Source organism: Aquila chrysaetos, chromosome 25 (assembly GCF_900496995.4).
Source record: "Aquila chrysaetos chrysaetos chromosome 25, bAquChr1.4, whole genome shotgun sequence".
NCBI classification, from domain to species: domain Eukaryota; kingdom Metazoa; phylum Chordata; class Aves; order Accipitriformes; family Accipitridae; genus Aquila; species Aquila chrysaetos.
This window is the reverse complement of record NC_044028.1, coordinates 8,633,320-8,656,353: the sequence shown is the minus strand read 5'-3', so window position 1 is coordinate 8,656,353 and position 23,034 is coordinate 8,633,320. Positions and strand designations below refer to the sequence as shown.

At 35.9% G+C, this 23,034-nt stretch overlaps 1 protein-coding gene across 2 annotated transcripts in view; it reads left to right on the top strand.

Annotated features, from left to right (window-relative positions):
- The window catches only part of CYTH3 (cytohesin 3), a 52,977-nt gene that overhangs the window by 24,712 nt on the left and 5,231 nt on the right, over positions 1-23,034 (top strand). Inside the window, exons 2-9 of one of the 2 annotated variants that reach the window (XM_030001904.2) lie at positions 1,988-2,070; positions 2,640-2,704; positions 3,129-3,195; positions 7,486-7,604; positions 11,408-11,488; positions 13,557-13,669; positions 15,183-15,331; positions 16,136-16,248. In XM_030001904.2, the coding sequence (XP_029857764.1) occupies positions 1,988-2,070; positions 2,640-2,704; positions 3,129-3,195; positions 7,486-7,604; positions 11,408-11,488; positions 13,557-13,669; positions 15,183-15,331; positions 16,136-16,248 (790 nt within the window). Of the gene's footprint in view, positions 1-1,938; positions 2,071-2,639; positions 2,705-3,128; positions 3,196-7,485; positions 7,605-11,407; positions 11,489-13,556; positions 13,670-15,182; positions 15,332-16,135; positions 16,249-23,034 lie in introns of those variants that run through there. The other variant, XM_030001903.1, reaches the window with a different exon arrangement.

Genomic DNA, 23,034 nt, shown 5'->3' with positions numbered 1-23,034 from the left:
ACTAGTACTGATACTGCAAAATTTTGGTCTAATTTCATCTACCAATGTAATACTACAAAAATGCTTTAAGGATACTTGAGCATACTTCCTAGCTAAGAGAGGGATTGATTATACACAGTTTGCCTTTTTAAGAATCAACATTGGGTGACAGTCTTCATTATTTTTTTTTATTGTCAGTCCTCGGTTAACTAACTGGAATATTTGTGGTGTGTGTATGTACATAGTGTTCGTATAGTCATAAAATCTCTTGAGCTTTGATGGTTTAAGATCTTAGAGTATACATGTAAGACAGATGTGATGTAGGCACATGTATTTATAAGGTTTGATGTGAAAAGAATCTTATTGGTATTTGCATGTAAGGAATTTTTTGGAGTGGGTGGGTTTCTGATGAGATGAAGCGAAAAAGCAGGTAAACATATTAAAGTCTGGTATTCATTCAACAGAAGACTGTGATTTCCTAAACTGGAAGTAATTTAATCATGTTTGTATCTGGAGTAGTTAAATGAGATCATTTGCCATAATTACTTTAAGTCTAACAAGATCTGTTGCCATATGGATTTTATGTTATGATTCAAATCCTAAAAAGAAAGCATCTTAACAACTGGATGTTGAAAATAATCAATATATTTCATCATTGAGATTTGAACAGAGGCTGTGTTTCAAATGTGTCTTTAAAAATCACCTGTCAAGCTGAACTTTTGCTTGTGATCCTGTTGCTGCAGTCTATTACATATGTATATGACATAAAGAAACAGCTTTGGCCATCCAAAATTACTGCATTTGTTGTGTGTTGCTGTTGGGACAGAACCATTTAAATATCTTAATAATTATTTTTGTGGTTCCATTTTACTGAGCTAGAAGGAAAAGGTGTTCTATAATTAAGGAGCTATTTGCAGGAAAGTGGGTAGCATTGAAACTGTTATTTTAGGATCATTGCAAAGGAGGTGAATATTTGTGGTTGATGTCTAGTGCTGTACAAGTGAGTGAGAATAGTCTCTGTCCAAAGAACCTTCTTGCTAGGGAAATCTGATTGCTCAAGAAAAGCAGAGATTTTGTGTGAATAACTTTTCACATTTGCTGGTTGTCAGGTAGAGACTACAGGGTAAGGGGCTGCTGCTAGGGTGAGTGACAGCCATAGGTCTCTGTGTACAGAAACACGTTTGCATCTTCAGTAGCAAGTAATTTTTATCAACAGGGTAACATACTTGTTTTAGCATAGCCAAAGAGAGACCTAAAATTGACTTGAATACTTCTGGCTCACTTAAATGATTTTATACAAAAACATGCTTGTGATACGCTGTGTTAAATAACTGATTTTGACTGTGTATTTATTTGTATATCTTACTGATGGAAAGTATTTGCTGTTAAGGATGTTAATAGTATTGTACTTACCTGCAACTCTGCTCTACAAAGCAACAAGATGAAGGGGTACTGCTAAAAATCTGATGTCTGACATCAGCACCGGGATATGCATCTTGGGAATGAGTTGTATATAGCTTTGGCTTTTCTTTGGCTTTTTTCCCTGAAAGATAGTCATGTCTCTTGAATCATAATTCATTTACGTGAAGAATTTTGGTCTGTTACTGAAATAATTGGAATTATATCAGTCTTGAATTTTACTTTGGCAATGAAGCTGTAGAGCCAAATCTTACCACGTATTACATAACAAGTTCCCTTTGATTGTCTAGCTTTCTTTTGAAAGATTGTTTCTGTCCATAGTCATTCATTCGATGACCTTACTTATGATTTTATAAAGTAGAATTCCAATAAATTAGGTTTTGGGGGATTTTTGTGGTTGATTGGTGGGTTTTTTGTTTTCTTTTTCTCTGTTTTTTTTTTTTTTTTTCTTTTCTGAAAATGATCCCAGCTAGAAAAAAATGTCCTGATGTTTCATGTAAACTTACTTTTCTTAATCAGGTTTATTCAGTTTTCTGTGATGAGGTATGTTTGCAAATGCTAAAAGACTGTACATTTTGCTCTGTTCCAGTGCCTGATGACCTCTCCATAGAAGAAAGAGAAGAGCTTTTAAATATTCGTCGCAGGAAAAAAGAACTGATTGATGATATTGAGGTAATTGATTTATCTGTAAAGATCCCTAGAAGACTGCTTCAGTAGATTAAGTTACAGTAAACTGCATTCCTAGGTATGAATTCTAGGTAATGTTTTTAAAAGTATATAAATGGCTTAAGCTAAATCTTCCTAATAATGAATAGGATTTATGCATCATTTTTGTGCTTTTAAAAATGTTAATGTCTGTATTTATGTAATGCAATATGTGCATATGTACACATTTGATTTGTGTAATCAAGAGCTCATTAAATAGCGGATTTGCATACAGGATAGGAGTGAGTGAGAAATCTGGGTAAAGAAATCATACTGAAATTGGTAATGGCAATTTGGTCTTGATGCTCTGACATGAGCACACACTAGGAGTTCAGTTCCATGTGTTTAATAGTCATTCAGCTGTGGTAAAATCTTTAAGCTACATATCTAAGGAAGCCATAAGATTCATCCCTTTTTTTTCAGGTGACTAGAAAATGTTAGAAAATAAACCCTAATTGATCATATTAATATATGATAGATGATTTAAAAAACTGTTTTAATGTAGGTTAACATATTGTCCTTCCTTCTTTTGGCAGAGATTAAAGTTTGAAATTGCTGAGGTTATGACAGAAATTGATAATCTGACTAGTGTAGAAGAAAGGTAAGTGATGCTACCATATGGACATGATTCAGTAAGACCTTGGAACAGGTCCTCCAGGAATAGCAAATAAATAGCTTTATCATGCTAAACAAACATTGGATCACCTTTATTTGGTCTGTTACAAAGTCTCTAAACCCTGACTATCCTGTTCAGGTGTGCCATTTGTTTGGATAGAGAATATGTTGGATAGAATGTAATATTCTAGACTGTCCAATTGATAATGATATAGTTCTCTGAAGCTGCAATTACCTGAAAGAATTGAAAATAGAAACATGATTTTCCCCCTTATAAAAAGTGAATGTCTTGTTTTAGTAATAGCAAATACAAAGTAGCCAAAATACAAATTAAAGGAAGTGCCAGAAGTTGTTTTTGTAAAAGAGCAACTGATAACTGGTTGTTGTGTCTTCTTTTTCTCCATCTGTAGCAAAACTACACAAAGAAATAAGCAAATAGCCATGGGAAGGAAGAAATTCAACATGGACCCTAAGAAGGTAGAACTTTTTTTTTTTTATTTCCCACTTGTCAGGAATCAGGTTCCTGCTTGTAATAAGATCTATGACAAATAGTTTTCATAAGTCACGTTTTCATAAGAAAACATTTCTGGTAATACAAGTTCACAGGCCTTATTTGTATATCCTGTAACACACTGAACAGAGGGTTAAATTAGAACCAGTCATCTAGTCATTTACCATTCATGTGTGCTTTTTTCACTTAAGCAAACCTTTTTTGATAATGGAGGTTATTTATCAACAATCAAATATGCCAGATATTGATTGAGCTGGATTGCAGAAAGATTGTTTGTACCTGATAGAGGTGTTCTATGTTGATATGTCAAATATTATTCTAAAAATATTTTGATGTTTGGTTATTAGTGAGGCCATACTTTTTTTTTATGCCTTCCTATTTTTGTTTCTTCCAAAATACCTTTAACATGTTTTTTAATTTGTTCTCATATAGACTTTTATATTTGCATATCTAAATTCTGTTTGTGAAAAAGGCATGTATGAACATTCATATGTTTGTATACATATATACATATATATGTGTACCTGTATGACTTGTACAGGCGCCTGCAGGTAGAAACTTGGTTACTAATTTCAAGAAGTCTACTGTGCATTTAGCCAAGAAGTAAAGTAGTTCACTTCTCTGCAGTGCCTCTACTTTTCTTTAATAATTGTTAATTTTCTTGAAAATTCAGGGACCTGCACATTCTCTACAGACCTCTCCCAATATACTTAAAAGAGCTGCTTTGACATATTTGACCTTTAGCCTTTACTTTTCATTTTACATCTTCCTTGCTTTGTTTTGTCTTCTGTTGTTTATAATTGAGATTCCATTTTGAATTTGTGAAGAGTATTCTTCAAGGTCTTTTTGGAAATTGTTTAGCATTTGTTTTTCTGTGTTCTTGACATGTTTTCTTTCCAATTGTATTGAATTCAGTTACATTTTGGTGGCTTTTCTGTAATGTTCCAAGTACAGTGATGGCTGCTATTCTTTAGGTTGTTTTCAATTTACCAGAAACACTCAAGTACTTTGAGATATAGAACCCTTTTTAAGCTACTGACCATGTCCTTTATTTTTATTTTTATTTTCCATTTTGTTGACTGTCTGACTTCAGTTCTGTTGAGGGCAGAATACCCGCAAATATCTTGATAGTTTGCTGTTGTCCTCCAGCTCTTTCACGTCCTAGAAGTTTGTGGCAAAGTTACAGGATGATGTCAGATGCTTTTATTCCAATGTTAACTATTTTTTGTTACTGTTCTTGTTGTGTGAAATTATTTCTATAAATAGATGCTGTGGCCACGTTGCTACTGTAACATAATTTAAATGTGGTAAGCAGACTTACAGTAGTAATTTCTTAATAATGTCTATGAATCAGTGGTGGCCTGCAGTAGCTGGCTGCTCTAAAGCTACATCATCTTGTTGTTTGCAGCTGCTACTTTAAATTGCAGGAAGCTAAAATATATGTCCTTCTAATGTTGAGAGAATTAACTTGGGGTCATTGCAAAAGGGATGTTTTTCATTCATAAATGGGAGAGAAGATGGTCTCCTGAGTTAGGAATATGAAAGAACTGGGGTAATAATACATATGCTCAATCCCCCAAGTTTTCTTCTTTAAAACCAAATAGCAGAGTTCTAATGTCTTCATATTAGCAGAAACACAGTGAGGTAATTTTCTTTTACCATTTATATTTGAAGACCTTTACATAGTGTGTAACCTATACGCAGAACAATTCTCTATGCCCCCACCCAGAAAATCCTCATTCAAAATAGCTGTGTTTAACACAGTTACGTGATGTAATACCACATACCTTGCTGTTTGGATTTGGTTAGCTAGTGTGGGAGGGGCTATAATGGTAGAGTTTGTAAAACATGTCAGCAATCCCTGTGCAGAGAACATAAAGCTGTGCTTGAAATTCTTGGTACTGGAAGTCAGTACTGCCTGCGTTAGGCCCAGAAAATGAATTCTCTGTGACGAAGGCAGGGTTTAAATAACGGCAAAATTTGTAATTAAGTTACTGTAAAAGCTATGAAATTCAAAGCAGATTCCATTGCACTGATTTAAAAAAACCCTGTGCAATATTCGTAGTGAATACTGAATATTTCTGTAGCCATGAATTTTGTGGGGGGAGGTCAAACTAGTACAGCTGTCTTGCATCTCCTATCAGTCTACAGAAAGAAAATTTGCATCAAGACAAAAGATAGCGTAGGAGTTGATGAGGATTTGGCTGACCTATTTTACCATTTATTCCAGACGCTGGAGTTGTTGTCGCAGACAAATTCCCTTTCCTGTCTATTTGACTTCTGGTTCTTTAACATCTTAAGAATAAAAAACCAACCAAACAAACAAAAAACCCCCCAAAAAACAGGAAAAAAGAAAATCCAGAAAAAGGAAAATCAATTTAATTTTTGTAGCATGTTATAGTATCTGCTTCTTTGCACAGAAATTTGTTTTCCATGCTTCTAGTCATGTCCATTATCTTTTTCAGTAACTTGTACAACTTCTAAAAAACTATTCTGGTCAGTCTGTTTACACAAAGTGTGAATAATATGGTCCAGGTGTTGAACAAGGGTATCTGCAACTGCTGTTTCTGATGTTTGTTAGAAGGAAGGTTCTCTGTTGGTTAACAGAGCTGAGAAAGCTTTTTGAATAACTTGGTATGGGAAAAAACCATTATGTTTCATAGTCAAATGAATTTTTTGTACAAATAGTTATCAAATAAGCTTTGAAGGGATCATTTCTGATGAAAGCTCAGCTATTTCTGCTTCAAGATAAAACGGATGCATTCTTTGCAACGAAATCATGTCTGTTCTGAAATGACTTATAAAAATATTAAGTTGTCAGAGTCAGAATACCAGCCTGTTATTGAAATTAAGTTTTCAGATGATGATAAAATTGTTTTAAGAGAATTACATTCCAGAATTTTTAAAAAGGTTCAAGCCCTTTAACATCACACTTCATTTTCTTTGTTAAATTAGGTCAGAACATTGACTTTTTTTTTGTCAGGCAGGTAATGATTTCATTATAAAAAACCACAATCAACCAAACAGAAGGATAATTACTTTTTTGAATGTTACTGCAGGGCCTTCTATGCTATATAAAAAATAATGGAAGTTTTCTCAGTTGTAATGAAATAAAAAAGAAATATATTCCATTTGCAGGAATTGAAAAACTTCTAATATTTCTGAAATTATGGAATATTCTAGTAGGAAAGATTTGGAATAATTTATTAAGCTCTTCTGTACATGTTTGGAATCCAAGACATTAAAGTTACTTACAGCTGCCATTCCTACTTTTCACTAGCATGCTGTTAACAGTTTTATGAAATCAGCAGGAATAACAACATCTTTGTTGGGGTGTGTGGTGGGGAAAAAAAGAGCACTATCTCTTCATGACCTGCTGAGTGTTGGAATAACATCCCTTCCACCCTTTATGTAATCTTTATATAACTCTTAGTCTCCTTTCTTTACCGCTTTGCAGAAAGTTCTATGGGCATCCCTAGAGTGTGCCAGTTATAGGGCCAGTAATTTATGGAGGCATAGGAGTCCAGGGGCTTGATCAAGTACCCACTGAGGGACAGGGTAAGACTTTCCTGGCTTTGATAGAAGCTCTGTGGTAGAAGCTTGACTGGTTCATAAACAGCCCTTTGTGAATAGTCTAGCTCAAGTCCTTTGTGAATAGTTTAGTTCCAGCACAACCAGAAGTCACTGGTAATCCCAGTGTCAGCATAAACTCTTTTAAACCGGTTTCAGTACCTTCAGCCGTGACTTCTACTGCAAGTAGTGGCTTGATGTATTGGGTTGCAGTTTGTAGGTTATAACAGATGCTTTATTTTGTGTCGTGGTGGTAATTAAGTTATTCCTACGTACCTCTTCATTATATGATTTTACAGATTATGTCTCTGCAGACATTTATGCAGTATTGTGAACAGACTAACTCACACATTAACTCCAAAGAGCAACATGGAATCATTATTCAATTAATATTTGCTATTTCCATTGTTGAGGGATTCAAACTGCCACCCTTTACTTCTAGCCTTAAAAATGTGTTCTCATTTTAATCTTTAAACCAGTACTAAATATTGCTTATCTAACTGAAAAACATTTGTTTACCATTTCATTTAAAAAAATTTTAAAAATCTGTAGGCTAATGTAATACTTAATGTATTATGTATATGTCTGTGTCAGTATATTAATACCAAATATTATGAGCGGTATTTACATAAATGCTTGTGGAAGAAAACATAACATTCCTTTTCCTCTGGAATTGCTCTTCCTAGGGAATACAGTTTCTGATAGAAAATGACCTCCTGCAGAACACTGCAGAAGACATTGCACAGTTCCTTTATAAAGGAGAAGGATTAAATAAAACGGTAATTGGAGATTACCTCGGTGAAAGGTAAAATAAAGATATTGAAACTTTGTTCTTGAGTTTACAAAGCATGCTTAAGGGTTTTGGTAGTTAGCTTCCCCTTCACAGGCTGCGTGAGAGAGCTACTCTACTACTATGAGATCTACAAAAGCTACAGCGGGAAGTAAAACCACTATGGTATTGTGATAGGTTTTTTTTCTGTTAGGTGGTTGTTCTTTTTAAATGGGTACGTTGTGGAATGATACTTAATTCATTGTAACTTACTATTTTGAGAAAATACCCTTAAATTTGGCTATAGTGGAGAATTTAATACCATATACTTTTGGAATGTCTGAGAGTTGTATTGCAACAGTTCTGGTAACTCTTGATACTGTGCCCAGACAAGGAGTGATTACAATCACCAGTAATTGGATAGTAAAGAAATTACTTACTAAAATGCGTAGTTCCTGGGACAATAGTTATAAGCAGGTTTTAGTGTTGTTGTCTTCCCTGCACACAGAGTTCCCATTAGTAAGTAGGCGTCTCAGAGGGCAGCCGCACTGCATCTTCATCAGTCCTAGTACGATAAATATGCAACATGCATATTTATGCATACTGTTGCAAAACACAATCAAAATGCAAATTACTTCCATTGCTGTGCAACCCAGGAATTGATTTCGAAAAAGGCAGCAGAAAGAGACAGAAGTGAAGAGTGGGTTGGAGTATGTGTATCTACGTGCTCGCACATGTTCTGGTTCAGATGCCAGTTATGGAGGTTTAAAAGTTGACTCATTTAGGATATACTCCGGTAGTGATATGTTCTGGCAGATCCCTTTTGAGGCACCCATAATATGTTTACAGCATCAGTGGCTTAGTTTGCGCTCAGCAATTTCCTCCTGACTTTAATAGGTTTAATGGAAGTTTTCACGGTAATATGTACGTTTTGGAAATAGATCTTTGCTATGAAGTTTCTGTACAGTATATGTAGACATTTCAAAAATTTTTATATGACAGCATTATGTTGTTTCTCTTCAATATTTGGGCAATCACTATTATAAAATCACTTACATGTTAATGTCCATAACTGCAAAACTGTAACAAAGCTTGTATAAGGCAGTCTGTGTTTGTTTTTGAGAGCTGCGTTCTACTGTGGTATTGCCTTCTGAAATACTTCTAGTTTTTCTAGCCCTATTCCCAGAACCCCCGTACTCATGCAGAAAGGTCTTACCAATATGTCCAGTTGTGAGTAATATTCGTGTGACTATTTATGGGTTCACATTCAAAATTAAAAAATTTATTGCTCCTTCTTTTGCATCCCTGGCAGGGGTGCTGCTGGGCAGCACTGTGGTCTAATCTGAAAAAACTGCAACGTTTCTTAATATTGAGTATGTATACAGATAAATATGCAGTTCAATTATATCTTCTGAATTTTTCAAGACTTAAATACAGACAAACATAGTGGTCATACTGAATAGCAAATTTGATCAGGAAATTTTGTATAAATCTATCAACTGGATAATAAAATCTTAGGAGAACTGAAAAAAATTAACATACTGCTCCTATTTTGCCACAAGGCTGAAACAACCTATCCATTTTAAGGAGCAGTTGAAGTAAAAAAGAAATTTAAAATAATTTTTTCTTTTAAAAGGAGCTTTTGTTAATGTATCCAGTCAGTCTACTTTAATTGTTTTTTGCATGTTTCTTCATTTCTGTGAAGGGTGTAATTATTAATATGGTAATGGGAAAGCAAATGGTATTTCTGTCTTATTTTTTTTCTTCACTTAATATGAATTAGTAGTGGGGGGTGGAGGTGAAGAGATGACAATCTGATTTTCAGGAATGTGTATGGACACTTCAAGGTAGTCAGGTCTGGAATGGGGAATTAGTTCATCATACTCCTCTGAACTGCAACATCAATTTCCTAGAATCCTAATAATTTTTATTCATGTTCCTCTGAAAACAATGTATTAGGCCTTTAGGTCCTGGGGTAAAATAAATACCCTAGGATAAAATAAAATGTGATAATTGAGGTGGTCTTAAGCTGCTGGTTTTGCTTTTTGAATACCTCAGAAACAGGCTATTAAGTGATTTGTGCTACGCAAATGACAGTGCATATTATAGATGAGTTTTTGTTGAGTTATGTACTGTCTTTTATCAAGGCATTTGGAGTCTGAGGACTCTGGCACTCCCTCTCAGGGGCCCATCATGAGTTACTTCTGCATTCTAGCTAACTATAGCTGAAGACAAGACCAGGACAGTCAACAGAATGAGATATTTGCATATCATTCTGCCATGAAGAGATATGTTTTAAATTATTGACTTCTATAGTGTTACAGCACTCAGCAAACTGAAAAAAAGTGAATGGTAAAATGGAATGAGATAATACCTAAAAATGTATGATAAATAAGGGATGAATTGCATCCTGTGAAAGATACAAGATTTCTTTATATGTGGGTAAGTTTTCATTTATTTTTTTAAGTGGCTTCCTAGACTTTTTGTGACCTTTGGGTTGGATCTTTGGAGCTGTACCCAGCACAAGTATCACTATTAATCCAGTCTACATTAAAACCTGGAGGAGCAAAAATTAGAGTATAAGGCTAATATTTGTTCTGAGTTACTGCAGCTTTACGTACATATAAGCAAAATCAATATTTGGCTTAGGGTAACAAAGTACCTCTATTGACTGCTCTCTTTTATTATACTATTATGCCACTTCACTGCACTGAAGAGTAGTCACACAGTTGAATTGTGCATTACTAGATTTCATGAGAATTGCTTCATTTTGCCTGACAGAGCAGATGTGTTTTTCTGTAAACAGTGTAGGGACATCCTAATGAATGAATGGTTAGTTTTAAGGTATTCACTTGTGAGTGTTGCAGGTTAGTTTGACTATGCAGTTAGTCAGTAATGCAACAGATAATTCTTGGTAGGTGCACACCTTTTGGTTTTCGGGTGGAGGCTGATATGCAACATTCTGTCTTGGTGATGTATGTAAAGCACACCCTGAGGATTATAAACCTTTACGCTTCTGGCATATGAACTCAGTGATGGTGTAGACTAAATTCTGTCTGCATCCAAATAGCTTTGTGCTCATTAATGTTTAAATGTTACTTTCGCATTTAAACACCTTTGTATCAAACAAAGAATAATTTGGCTCCTGATTTACATAGCAGTATAAAAGATAGGTGAGAGGAAGCCCGTTCAAAACCTATTCTGATTTTAGTAAACTCTTATTGTAACGATTTTTGAGAATGGAGTAAGAATATACTACGTACTAAGTAGCTCTTTTAAAAAACTGTTCTTTTTCATAGGTACAACCAGTTGAAGCATTTCTATTCCTCATCTTTGTTCATAAATTAATATACTGCTTTAATATTTTTCTGTTCTTAGAGGAAAAAATGGGGTAGTTTGTTTTTCATGTGTTGTATGGCTAAAGAAGTTAATCTTATGTTAGCTGTTGTTTTAAGAATTCATGACACAATTTCTTCAAAAGACTTTTTACTGCATAAATTTATTGGGTATCATCCCATATCAAGGCAGGTACAGTAATAAAAAACCTGAAGCAAAGAAGACCAGGCCATTTTTGGGTGATTTAAATAAGCAGTGCTAAAATCGGTTCAAGTGTACTGGCTCTTGCTAACCTACCTTTTTAAGGCCAGCAAAAATGGGCAAAATACTAGTGTTAAATATTAAAATACCTCTCAAATAATTGTGTAAACTATTTCTGATTACTTGATTTGATCAGTATGATCATTTATTGCCTTGCTTATTCTTGAAAGCAAACAGAGATAACTAACAAGCCTTTAAAGTTCAGAATTGTAATTGTCTATTTCCATTTTTGTCTTTCATAGAGATGAATTTAATATTAAAGTTCTTCAGGCTTTCGTTGAACTCCATGAGTTCGCTGATCTCAATCTTGTACAAGCCTTAAGGTGAGTAAATTCCTTCTTTTTTTTTTTTTTTTGACCTGAGCTTCCTTTATCAAATTGCATGTTTGTATGAGTCACTGCGTTGATTTATTCGTCAGAAAGCTGATCTACAGCTCAGCACGATTATACGCGTTACTGTGCAAGTTAGCAGACAGCTCTGTTTTAACCCTTCCAGTTGCTTGTCTGTGTGCTGCCTTTGAAGGTGAAAACTTTTAATTATTTCAGACAAACACAAACAACTAAAACATAGCTGTAACTCTTTGGTGTGTCTGCCATATGTGGACCTATGAAGATCTGTTTTATATCTTAGCACAGAGATTGGTAAAAAACCAAACCAACCCCTAACCCAAGCAAATAAATCATTTTCTTTGCTGCTGTCTTCTTTCTCCTTTCCTTCCACCTCAACTTGTTCCTCTGGTATCCTGCTGATCGTAATCAGTGATTATGTTCAATTACACAGAGGTAAACTTTGAATCGAGTAATTTCCTTCTTTTTTCCTCAGAGTTTCCCACTTGTCATGTAAAAGAAAGTGTAACTTCTTAGTATACTTTTTTGCCTTGCTGAGTGAACAAGTTCAGTTGATCTCTCTGGGATGCCAGCATACAGTGACCTTGTGAAGTCCTTCTTGTCTTGGTGGAAATCCGTAATAGATCTAGCAAATTAAGTTGATTTAGACAGTTCTGCCAGTTTTGTTGCCACAAGTGGCTCCCTCCTGACACCAGATAAATTGAAATGTCCATGTGATCTTTGTCTCTGGTGCAGTGCCTTGTGATATGGAGTCAGAACAGCTTTGCTATGGTTGAGTGATGTGGTGATGATAACTTGAGCTGCCTGAGGCTTGAGCTAAGGAGGCCTTTTCTCTGGCTGCTGAAGCTTGTCTGGGAGGCTTCATATTCCTATCTCTTTTACCCAATTTAACGTTAGGTTTGACTTTATTCTTCCTTAGCAGCTGCTACTATTAAATGTTTGTATTTTGGTAGCTTACAAAATTCGTGATCTGGGTTGGAACCTTGCATGAGGTGAGTAAAAGACAGTACATAGAGCTGACAAACTAAAGATGGCCTGTGATACTTTAATATAATGTCCTAAAATGAAAACTGATGAACATTAGGAATAAATGGTTATTATTTTGGCACCCAGCTTACAGGGAATATTGAGAACTTGTTTTGCATGGCAGAGCATGTAACTTTGCTGGTTTAGAATCTGTTTTTAATTTAGATAATTCTTTTGCTAAGAAAGAAAAAAATAAGTGATTAAATTCATTGGAGCTTTTTAGCGCCACGGTGTGCCAAAAGTAAATTTATGAAGACTTCTGTCCTGTATGCATTCCAGTGTACCTATGTGTAGAAATAGTGAGTTCTGAATGTAAAAACTCTATTTCAGTTCATGCTGCTAAACAGGAGCACAGCTCTCCTGCATATACTACAAAATTACTGAGGTTGTATCATGAGTCTTTATTTTTAAGATCTGGGTCTGATTCTTGTAGGGTGAACTTACACTAGACAGGCAGCACCTCTCTAAGCACTGGGGTTTTTCTTGTTGTTGATGCTACTTTTTAAATGTTTGAGGAGTTCAAGTAAAGATGTTAAGTGTTTTTCTATTCCTTGCTTCTCTCCCTTACCAGAAATATTTTATGTAATGCGTCTTTTTACATTGTAAGTAACATCTAGCTGAGTGTTTATTGCTTTTAGTAGCCAGGAAACCCAGGGAGGATTGAACTGATTGTTTCCCCATAGCATTCTCATGGCAAAAATGGGATGCATACAGAAAATTGTTTACTAGTCTGGAAAAAAGAGAGACTCTCAGAATATGAACTGCCATATTATCTTGCCTGATAGCATGCAGTGTTGCTGGCTGAATTACTGGGCTAGCCATCTGTGCATGTTGCTTTATAATAGCTCCTGACTTGTGTGTTGAGAGATTGAGAACATATTTCTAGGACGTTTTACATAGACATTGCTAGTTGGGTTTTTCGTTTATTTTGGTTTTGGTTTTGTTTCTGATTATTAGTAATACATGCTTAATATATAAGTATTGGAATGAGTCTAACAACTCTTCTTCCCTTCCGTAGGCAGTTTCTGTGGAGCTTCAGACTCCCAGGAGAGGCTCAAAAAATTGATCGTATGATGGAAGCTTTTGCTTCACGCTATTGCCTTTGTAACCCAGGAGTCTTCCAGTCTACAGGTTAGTCACAGGAAACAACAGGAGTTCTTAAGTATGTGTGTGTATATGTGTGTGTGTGTGTGGTTGTTTTTTGGTTTTTGGTTGTTTTTTTGGAGGGGGGGGGGATCATACATGTTCTTCTACATCTGATGCAAGGAGACAATGGCCAGTTTGGAAGTTCAGGATAAAATAATATGTGAAATGAGAAATTTCTGAGAACTGAGAAAATGCAACTGTCTAATCCTACACTTTGTTTCCAGGAGGTGCAACCTTATGGTCAGAATGCATTTCCGTTTATAAAACTTCAGCATTAATATATATCTAAGCCAATTAAGGTATAAAACACACATTTAGAAATGTCGCCAAAGATTTTGGCTAGGAATTGGAAAAGTAAGATTCTCAGGGGCTTAAAGGCAGAAGAGACCAATAGGTTGGGTAGTGTCATCTGTCAGTCATAAGGACTTTACATCTCAATATCTCTCTATCAAGTCCACCTGTATATGGCTATAGTATATTGTCTAGAAAGTCATCGTTTTTTGTTATGAAGACTGTATCCTTTCTGTTTAGCAGTCTGCTCAGCAATAATTTATCTCAGTTAGAAATGCACCTCAGTTTTCTGTTGAATTACTTGGTTTAGAATTACTCAAGTCATAAAAGCTAATAAAACTTTGTGATACTGCACAGAACACCCTAGCATTCTGGCATTGTTCGTCTGTTTAGTTATAAACACACATAGCTTGCTGTTGATCCCTTAGTTTGAGGAACAAATAGGCTAGGAAAAGGTTAATGTAAAGCAGGTCTTCAACAGCTAGAGAGGAAAATAATACTTACTGACAACAAAATGCTGAAGATGCAAACACATTTTTCCTTGGTGTAGCAGAGAGGTTTCCATCCTGCTTTTTCTTACATAGGATCTTGTACTTGAATTCTGGGAGAATTTACTGTAGTCATAACCATGTCAAGAGGCATGATAAGATATTCTTTGTCACCTTTTGATATTATTCAGGGGTACTAGCCACCTCGTGTGTGCCAAGAAATTGAGTCAATGTCATTTTCATTCTGTTTAAATGCAGTTCAAATATTATTTTGAAGAGACTGTTTTTGTCTCTTTGGAGAAAGCTTTAGCAGTACTTTGAGTAGGAGTCTGATTGACCAAATTTATTATAGGATCTACCAATATGATCTAGGCAAAATCTGTGTGCAGAGAACTTTTTGCCCAATAACACTTCAGTGTTTCAAGTGAAATGTTAATTTAGGGTGACAGCAATGATTTTGAAGAGTTTGAAAAATTTTTTTGATTCTCTTGTACTGTTTTTTCCTCATACTGGCTTTTAATTTGAATTGTTACATATTTTTTCTTCTTAGGCTTACTTCAACAGTTTAAAGAAAGATTTGAGACTTTGGTTTCCATGTATAGTGTTGAGGATTTTTTGACTACCTGCTTCTTTATCAGTCTGGATGAGCTATATATTCATTTTACAGGTTCGTGCCACAGCACACCGGAAGATGAATAATTTTTCAAATCTTATTTCAGATACATGCTATGTGCTTTCATTTGCGATCATTATGTTAAATACCAGTCTGCACAACCACAATGTAAGAGATAAACCAACAGTAGAGAGGTTTATTTCTATGAATCGTGGAATTAATGAAGGTGGAGACCTTCCAGAAGAATTACTACGGGTAAGTTAGACTGGGTAAGACAAGGCATTGCTTTGTGTTTTTAATAGGAAACTTAGAACTGTGTACAACAGTTCTCGGGCAAATTTTTCGAGGGAAAGTAATAAGAACATTTTCTACCATGCATAACCATACAGGTAGCTGAAAGAAGCATTTTCTGATACTCACAGCTGCTTTGAGCTAGTTCTCCCTATATTCAGTCTTTCGTTGAGGAGAGGAGATTCCAGAGAATACACTCTGTATATCTTTCAGTAGTTTGCTGATGGCAAAATTCTTGTGGAATTGCCTTCTTATGAAAAAAAGTGGTATTTCTGGATAAATTAGAGAAAGATGGAAAAAATAGTAAAAATTGTTATTTCATTATTCCCTCTCATTTCTTTCCATGTGTCTTGTGGAGCCTCCTCCTGTCCCTTGAGATATCAGTAAAAATACTTACTTCTCTAAGACAGTGTGATAGTCGAAACCATTTTCTGAAAACCCAGATTAATTTGGCAAAACTGGTACTAAATGAGACCTTAAGCTGAAACCTTTGAAATACTGAATGCCGAAGTTAAAGAAAAAATGTCTTTGCTAGGAGTGCTTTTAAAATCTGTAAAAAGAGAGACACTTGTTTATAGATGAAGTAGTTTAAAATCAAACTCAATCAAAGTAGTAAACAACGATTGAGAAGGAATGGTCCGGGATTTTATGGACAGTATTTCCTGTGCTTTGTATACAAATAGCCTGAGAAGCAGTAAGATGTCCTCGTTACATTCTCTGTTAGACATTTATTAATGAGGTCTTTTTCCTTTTTTTTTATTCTTCTAGAATTTATATGAAAGTATTAAGAATGAGCCGTTTAAAATTCCAGAGGATGATGGAAATGATCTAACGCATACATTTTTTAATCCAGATAGAGAAGGTTGGCTGCTGAAATTAGGTTAGTTATAAGGGCAGTTTTGCTGCTATATGTTTATTTGTTGTTAGCATGTTTGCTGCTTCTGTGTCTATCTGCTTTCTTGTGAAGGTAATAGGATTAACTTTGTAATTTGTATTTAAAAATGTATGAACCAAAATAAGTAACTCCTTTACATCTGAAGGTTGTTACTTCTTACTTTACATATCCAAATCAGTAATTTTGTTTCAAACTTTGGAGTTTTATTTCTGATACATGAGAAATAAAAACTCAGCAACAAAAAGGAAACGCGGTATGGTATTTACCACATGCTGTGACTGATAAATAACAACTGAATCTCCATAAGGTCATTTCAGAATACTGTGTGATATTTCAACACAGTTTTCTGTGTACGAAAAAGAAGGATTCCTCTTCAAATAGTTATTTTGTATGTCTTTATTTTTCCATATTATTTGTGAGTTTCTCTTGGTTTGGTTTTGGCTATGATTTTTTAATGAGTGGTTTAAATGTGCCTTCTTGTTTTCCTTATGGCCTATGACCTATCACCTTTCTGTTCTGTGACTGGCTGTCTCTGCTTATTCTGCATTAGGAGGTACGTATCTGATTGCTTTCCAGTCCCCTCTTCTTCAGTTGCTCATTCTTTTATTTTCTTCCTCCTTCCTCCTGTTTTTTCTTTTTTTTTTTTTTTTTTTTTTTAAATCAGATTTATTCTAGCATTTTGCTTTTTCACTTAGTGTCACTAACAGTATCATCAGTGGTACTCTGAAAGACTGGCATGTCAGTGTCTAGCTCACATGCGAGTGTGTTCTGCAAAAGAAGAAAGTGTTTACGTGTAAAGCAGAAAAATAAAGATGACTATTCAGCATACTTTTCTCGTTCACTGAAGAACATAACAAGGGAGGAATAATTTCTACTGAGAGAAAACGATGTCTTACTCTTGTAATGAAGTTCCAGAGCGATTTTGTTACTTGTACATCAATTATGTTAGATTATTGAAAGATTGATTACATTTGAACTACACATTTATAAAAGCTGTTCTTTTTCCTGCTTATTTTCCTTTTTAAATAACATATTTAACTTACTTAACAGAATCTTAAATGAGCACCAAATTTAGGGTTGCGGAAACCTCTGGTAATTTGCAGTCTTCTAGCACTGCAAGATGGCCTCATTTACAGACTCTTTTAAAGTTGATGGGATTCACTTTTTCACTTGGGCTTAGGGATTTCTTTTCCTATATAAAAGAGACTGAAATTTTATTTTAACATTTGTTTTTCAATGAAATAAACCTCTTTTATATAAAACACCAGCGCACACTCCAATAGAGCCAGTTGTTGGTCACTTTAACGTATAACTGCTTGTTAAAGTAGAAGGAACTTTGCACTTGGAGAACGGTGACAAAAGTGTGAGAAGAGATGTGTGCTGGGGGGTGCACATGGTGGTGAGTATGGTCAAAGCAGAGCTTGGTTAGAGCCATGGGCCCGCTCTACTGATTGCACCTGGGAATTAGCAGTCATGCTAGTGCTGGAAGGAAATAGATGTGAAAAGGAAGCATTTGGAATTCATTCACATGCTCTCCGATGTCTCATTCTGACCTCTGCGCTACAGGTGCTATAGAGCTCTCTGTCTTTCTAACTACCAAAAAGCAAAGCTCTTGCTTTTTGACGTGCGTTGGCTCAGCTGGCACAATTTCAAAGATGACTTTGCAGCTTTTCTCCATTTGTAGCGTGAGGCGATAGCTATCTCAACAGAAAAGGCTTTCAAGATGATGTAGATAAAATGTGCTTTCTGGAGAAGAGGTTGGGTATAAGCCTGTGCTGTGCATATTTCTCTTTCTGTTGCCAGTACTCTCTCATATACTTATACACATACCGAGTGCAAGCAAGAGTGTGAGTGTGTGTAGAGGAGTGACAACATCCCTTGTGGAAGAAACAGTCAATAAAAGACACATAAGAGATCAAATAAAAAAAATAGAGGAACAAAGAAATGAAAGAAAAAAGGTGACAAAGTCAGTGAGAGCTGCCAGGTACTTCTGCACAATCCATCTCTGGCTCTGGCGCAAGGTCAATAAAACCAATTTTTCGTTATGTACGATGTAGATGAGAGACAGTGCACAGAAAACCCAATAGTAAAAGCATGTGTGAAACGGAAGGGTGTTGCACATAACACTCCCACGGCATGGGGGTTATTTGAATAAAGAAATGAAACATGTCCAGAAGCCTCCAGTGAATCAGCCTGTAAATGCGTGAAGCTACGCTTCGGGAAAGACTGCATTTTCTTCAGCAGACATGGACTGGTACAGACAAATCCATTTTGCTAGTTTAGATGCATTGACCAGAAATAAGCCTGGCAATCTTTTTTTTTTTTTTTAAATTTTCTTTCTCTTCTTTCTTTCTTTCCTCTCCCTTGAGTTTCTTATTTGCTAGGAGGCTTGAACTGTATGTTGAGAATGCTGTCTCGATCCACATTGTTTGCATTTTTACAGTCCTTTCTGCTGGTAAACACTTATTGTGAAATAGGTATGGTTTTCTTCAGTTCTGGAAGATGCCGATATTAAAAGTTTCAGTATTGTTGAAATGCTAAGGAGGCTTTATTCCTGCATGAGGGTTTAAGTGCTCAGTTGTGATAATATTTAAAAGTTGAAATAGAAAGTTTTATATAAAACTATAAATATGACTCAGACAACTCACAAACCCTGAGTATATCAAGACAGTATTTTGTATTTGGTATTTCTTTTAGTCAGCTCTTCCCATTTATCTGCTTATGCCCCTCTTTTTAGTATTCCAGCTCACCGTATTGATTATCCTCTGGGCAGGAGATGGATATCGTGAAACTTTCATATATTGTAAAATTCATTTGTGCTAAAGACTACCCTAGCTCTCTAGCCTGGCACTGGGTTTTAGAAAGCTGAGAGGGTGCAAAATTCTTTTGGAGACTTTGCTGTTCTGAATTGTTCAGAGGTGACTTTGTGTAAGTCCGAGTGCCAAACCTGGCAGCCAGACAGAAATTCTGGGTTTATCTATCTAGACTCAGCTGGTGCCTTTATATAGACATCTTTATCTTGGTAAACCTAAATTATCATTCAGTTCTACATTGTTTGAAGCATGGTGTAATGAAAATGAATGTTACGAGTAAAAACTGAAAGCTGCTGAGTGCTAATGAGTCCTCCCTTAAAGCAGCTTGAGACATTATGAGCTTTTAGATTTTTCTGTGTCATAATTATTAGTGGTGTCGGTACCATGAAACTTTCTGCCATCCACTTTAAGGTATTTTGAAATTGTTGTCTGTGCTCTCTGTCCTAATGCCCAAGTTACAATCATTTTGCACAGGGAGGAGTTTCCTTGCCTAAAACAGCTGCTTCTGGCAAATAGCTTGGTTTGCGTAATATTTTCTTGTAGTTAGAGGGAAACTGTGACATTATTCCACCAAACTGGAGAGGAAATTATTTGAGCCAGACACATGATCGTGTTAATTTTTTCTGCTAGTCAGGCAGTTACTGAGAGCTTGGAGATTGTCCAGAAGCTTTGTGTCCGGGCCCATCCTGCCAGCGGTGCTTATTCCAGTGCATCTGTCCTTGAGAGGGTGTCGTTTCTCTTCCCTAATCTGGGGCGACAGAATAGTGGTGGTTGATCAGGAAACTGGCACCTTCCAGTACCTGCTTGGCTCTTGTGGTAACTGATGCTCTTCTAGGTTGAGGCAGTTAATGTTGCGGTCGAGGGAAGCTTCTTTTTCAAAGAAACCCAAACTTTGATTCAGTCATCTGTGTAACTGTACAGTTCCTGAGTCTGTTCTGCCTAGTGGTATCTAAATGAACTGAGAAGAAAAAAAACCAAACATTCTTGATGTGTGCGTCTCTCTTTCCCCTCTAAAACTTTATATACATGTGCTGAAGATTTGGGTAGAATTTTCTAACTTGAGATATGTTGCTGCCTTTAGTCTTAAGGCCTTTTTTAATTTTGAAATTGGTGTATCCTAAGTCATTGCCAGCTGTTTTTCCCTTGAATATAGGTGGTTTCTTTTACCTTGTTTTCTAGTTTGTACTTCGCCCAGAGTTGAAAAAATAATCCTATGTTGGGGTACATAGGTGAAGAGGGGTTTTATTCCTCTTTCTGTACATTTTGCCTTGTTGTGGCCTTTTCTTGTAGCTTCTTTAGATTTTCACTGACAAGATACCATGCTGCTTTATTTTGTTGAGATGTCTTTGCATTTTAGTTCATCAGCTAGGTCTTTCAGAAGTACGTGACATATCTCTCCATTTCTGTAAATGTTTATGGATTCATACTCTGATTTTCTTGATCCTCTTCTGCTAACTTAATTCCTTTGAGCGCTAATCTTTAAAAGGCTAGGAGCTGGAATAAGATATGAAGTATGGTACTAAACCCTTTGTTGTTGTTTTGTGAGCCTACAGCAATCTCGGCCAAGGAAAAGAATGTTTTGTTATCACGAGTTCTTACCCATTAATCTTGCATGCAGTGTTTACAGGCTGCAAAGCCTTATCAGCCAGCTGCTTTGGTTTCAGTCCATTGTAAAGGCATATTAAATGCATGTTATATGGTGACCCCTGCAAACTTGATGAGTACAGATTAGATTGCCTTTCAAGCTTTGTTAGAGTTTCTGTGCCGTTTAACAGCTGCAACTAAGTAATGGGGTGGGGAGACAGAGACTTACAGGTGAGAATAGTTCCTTATCCGACAAAAAAAATCCTGCCTTGCTGCTTTTTTTCTGGAAGAGCAACTCATAGCTTGGTGGAGCAGGGACTTAAGATCTCTTTCCACGACTCATGTGAGTGCTGTTAACTCGTTAAGCTACTGGCTGTTCTAGGGAGAAGGAAGCAGCAAGAGGGATGTTGTTGGAAATATTTAATCTTCTTTCTGCCTTCAGCATCAGTACTGTCCTGGAGCTGGGAAATGTTTAATGACAAAAGCTTCATCAAAACTGCAGCATGATTACAAAAGGTTTCAGGTTTGAGAAATCTGGCTTTTTCCAAAGAGAGGGGATATTGTCAGGAAAAATATCAGCACACTTGACTGTCATCTGCTACTTGGCACTTTGTATTGTTCTAGGAGGTGTGTGTTCTTAAGTCTGGTGTTTCTGCCTTAAATTATAAGCAGGCCTTCTTTTAATACATGGTTATTACCTGATTATTTTTTTTATTGTGTTTTGACATGATATGATAGTTTATGAGAAACACCTTTGTTCAGTTTAAGTTGCCTCTGTGATAGTAACCTATTTGCCTGGTTTTTTTCATCCTCTGTCCTGATGAATTGTTTTCTACTAGAACTGGGCAAGGAATGACATTAGATGCTAGCTGTTGTTACCTGTTAGCCTGAAAAATGTGGTGATGATTTTGTGCTGTAAAAATGTTAAATGATGTTAACCTGTTAACCTTAGAGAGCAGAACTTAAAGTCACAGCAATGAACATTGGGTTATATGAAAAAATGTCATGTTATGGCAATAGCGAGGACTGCCCTGGCAGTCATCTTGACTCTGCTGCTGCTTATTCATTGATCTGGAAGTGAGTCAAGTTAAAGTTTGTCAGTATTCCATTCCTAGCCCAAATACTTCCTGATACTTGAACAAACTCTCAGTCAAGATGATGGGAATTTTTCTAGTGACTTACGTGCCAGTTTGAATGTTTCTACAATGCTTTATTTAAGGATCTGTCACAGTGGTTGTACTAAAATGCCACCAGTTCTTCCCTCACTGTCTCCAGTTCACTCAACCATTCATTCTGTCACGGCTTCTGCATCTTGCACTATTTTGCCTTCTCTTATTTCACCGCACCTGCTTGCAGATTAAATTTTTCTCAAGATATATGTGTGTGTAGTGGAAACATAAAGTTTGAGTACATTGAACTTCGCAGTGTGTTAGCACTGGGTTATTGTGTAGGTCATGAAACCAAGAAAAAGGAAGACACGACATGCAATGTACTCGGTCTGCAATGCAAACACATAGTAGGCTGGTATCAAGAAACTTCATTATATTCCTAGAATTGTTGTTTAATGTAATATGATTTGGATTTCTGTATTAAACAAAACCCCAGCTATCTCAAATAGAACAAAAAGATGAAAAAATTATGCTCCTGTCTTAGATTTAGTTATATGACTTGGATTAAATTGGGGGTCTTGTGTGTATTAATGGTACTCTTTTATGCATGGGTGTTCAATAGCAAGATCAACTATTTTGAAATGTTGGGTTCATGAGATTAAATCACTGCTGAATGGATGATGCACAGGTGGTGACATGATCCTGAAGTCAGATAACTATGGTGGAACTAAGCCTGTATATTAATAACACGTGAGTGCTTTATCTACGGTTGTCTTTCCTGGAAACGAGTTTTAAAAATAATGTAATTGTGGAATGCTAGACATGTTCTGAAGTAGCTGATGGCAGAAAACCAGCTGAAAGGCCCAAGACAATAATGTGTGTTTCTAAAAGGAACTGTTCTTTACAGTGTGACATCAGCAGGTGTAAGAAAGAGGAGCTTGGTGGTTGCTGTTGTTTAAACTGTTAATGCAGGAAAAATTGGCATTTTTGGAGCAGTAGCTGTTTCTGTCAGGTGTACTCAGTGATATGTTAACATGTTTTTAAAATACTAAATGATGAAAAGGGACTAAAAATGGTACATTTTGGCATAGGATTTGCTCCTTATTGATGACAAATCGTATTTGTTCTGCTAATAATGTTTATAAGCATCTTACGCACTTGATGTTAAATCTGAAAGTAGAGGTAGGTTCTTAATCATATGTATGGTCACGAGTGGAGTGAAAGGAAGGTGATTAAAATGCCCTTAATTTTATTGATGGGACCCTT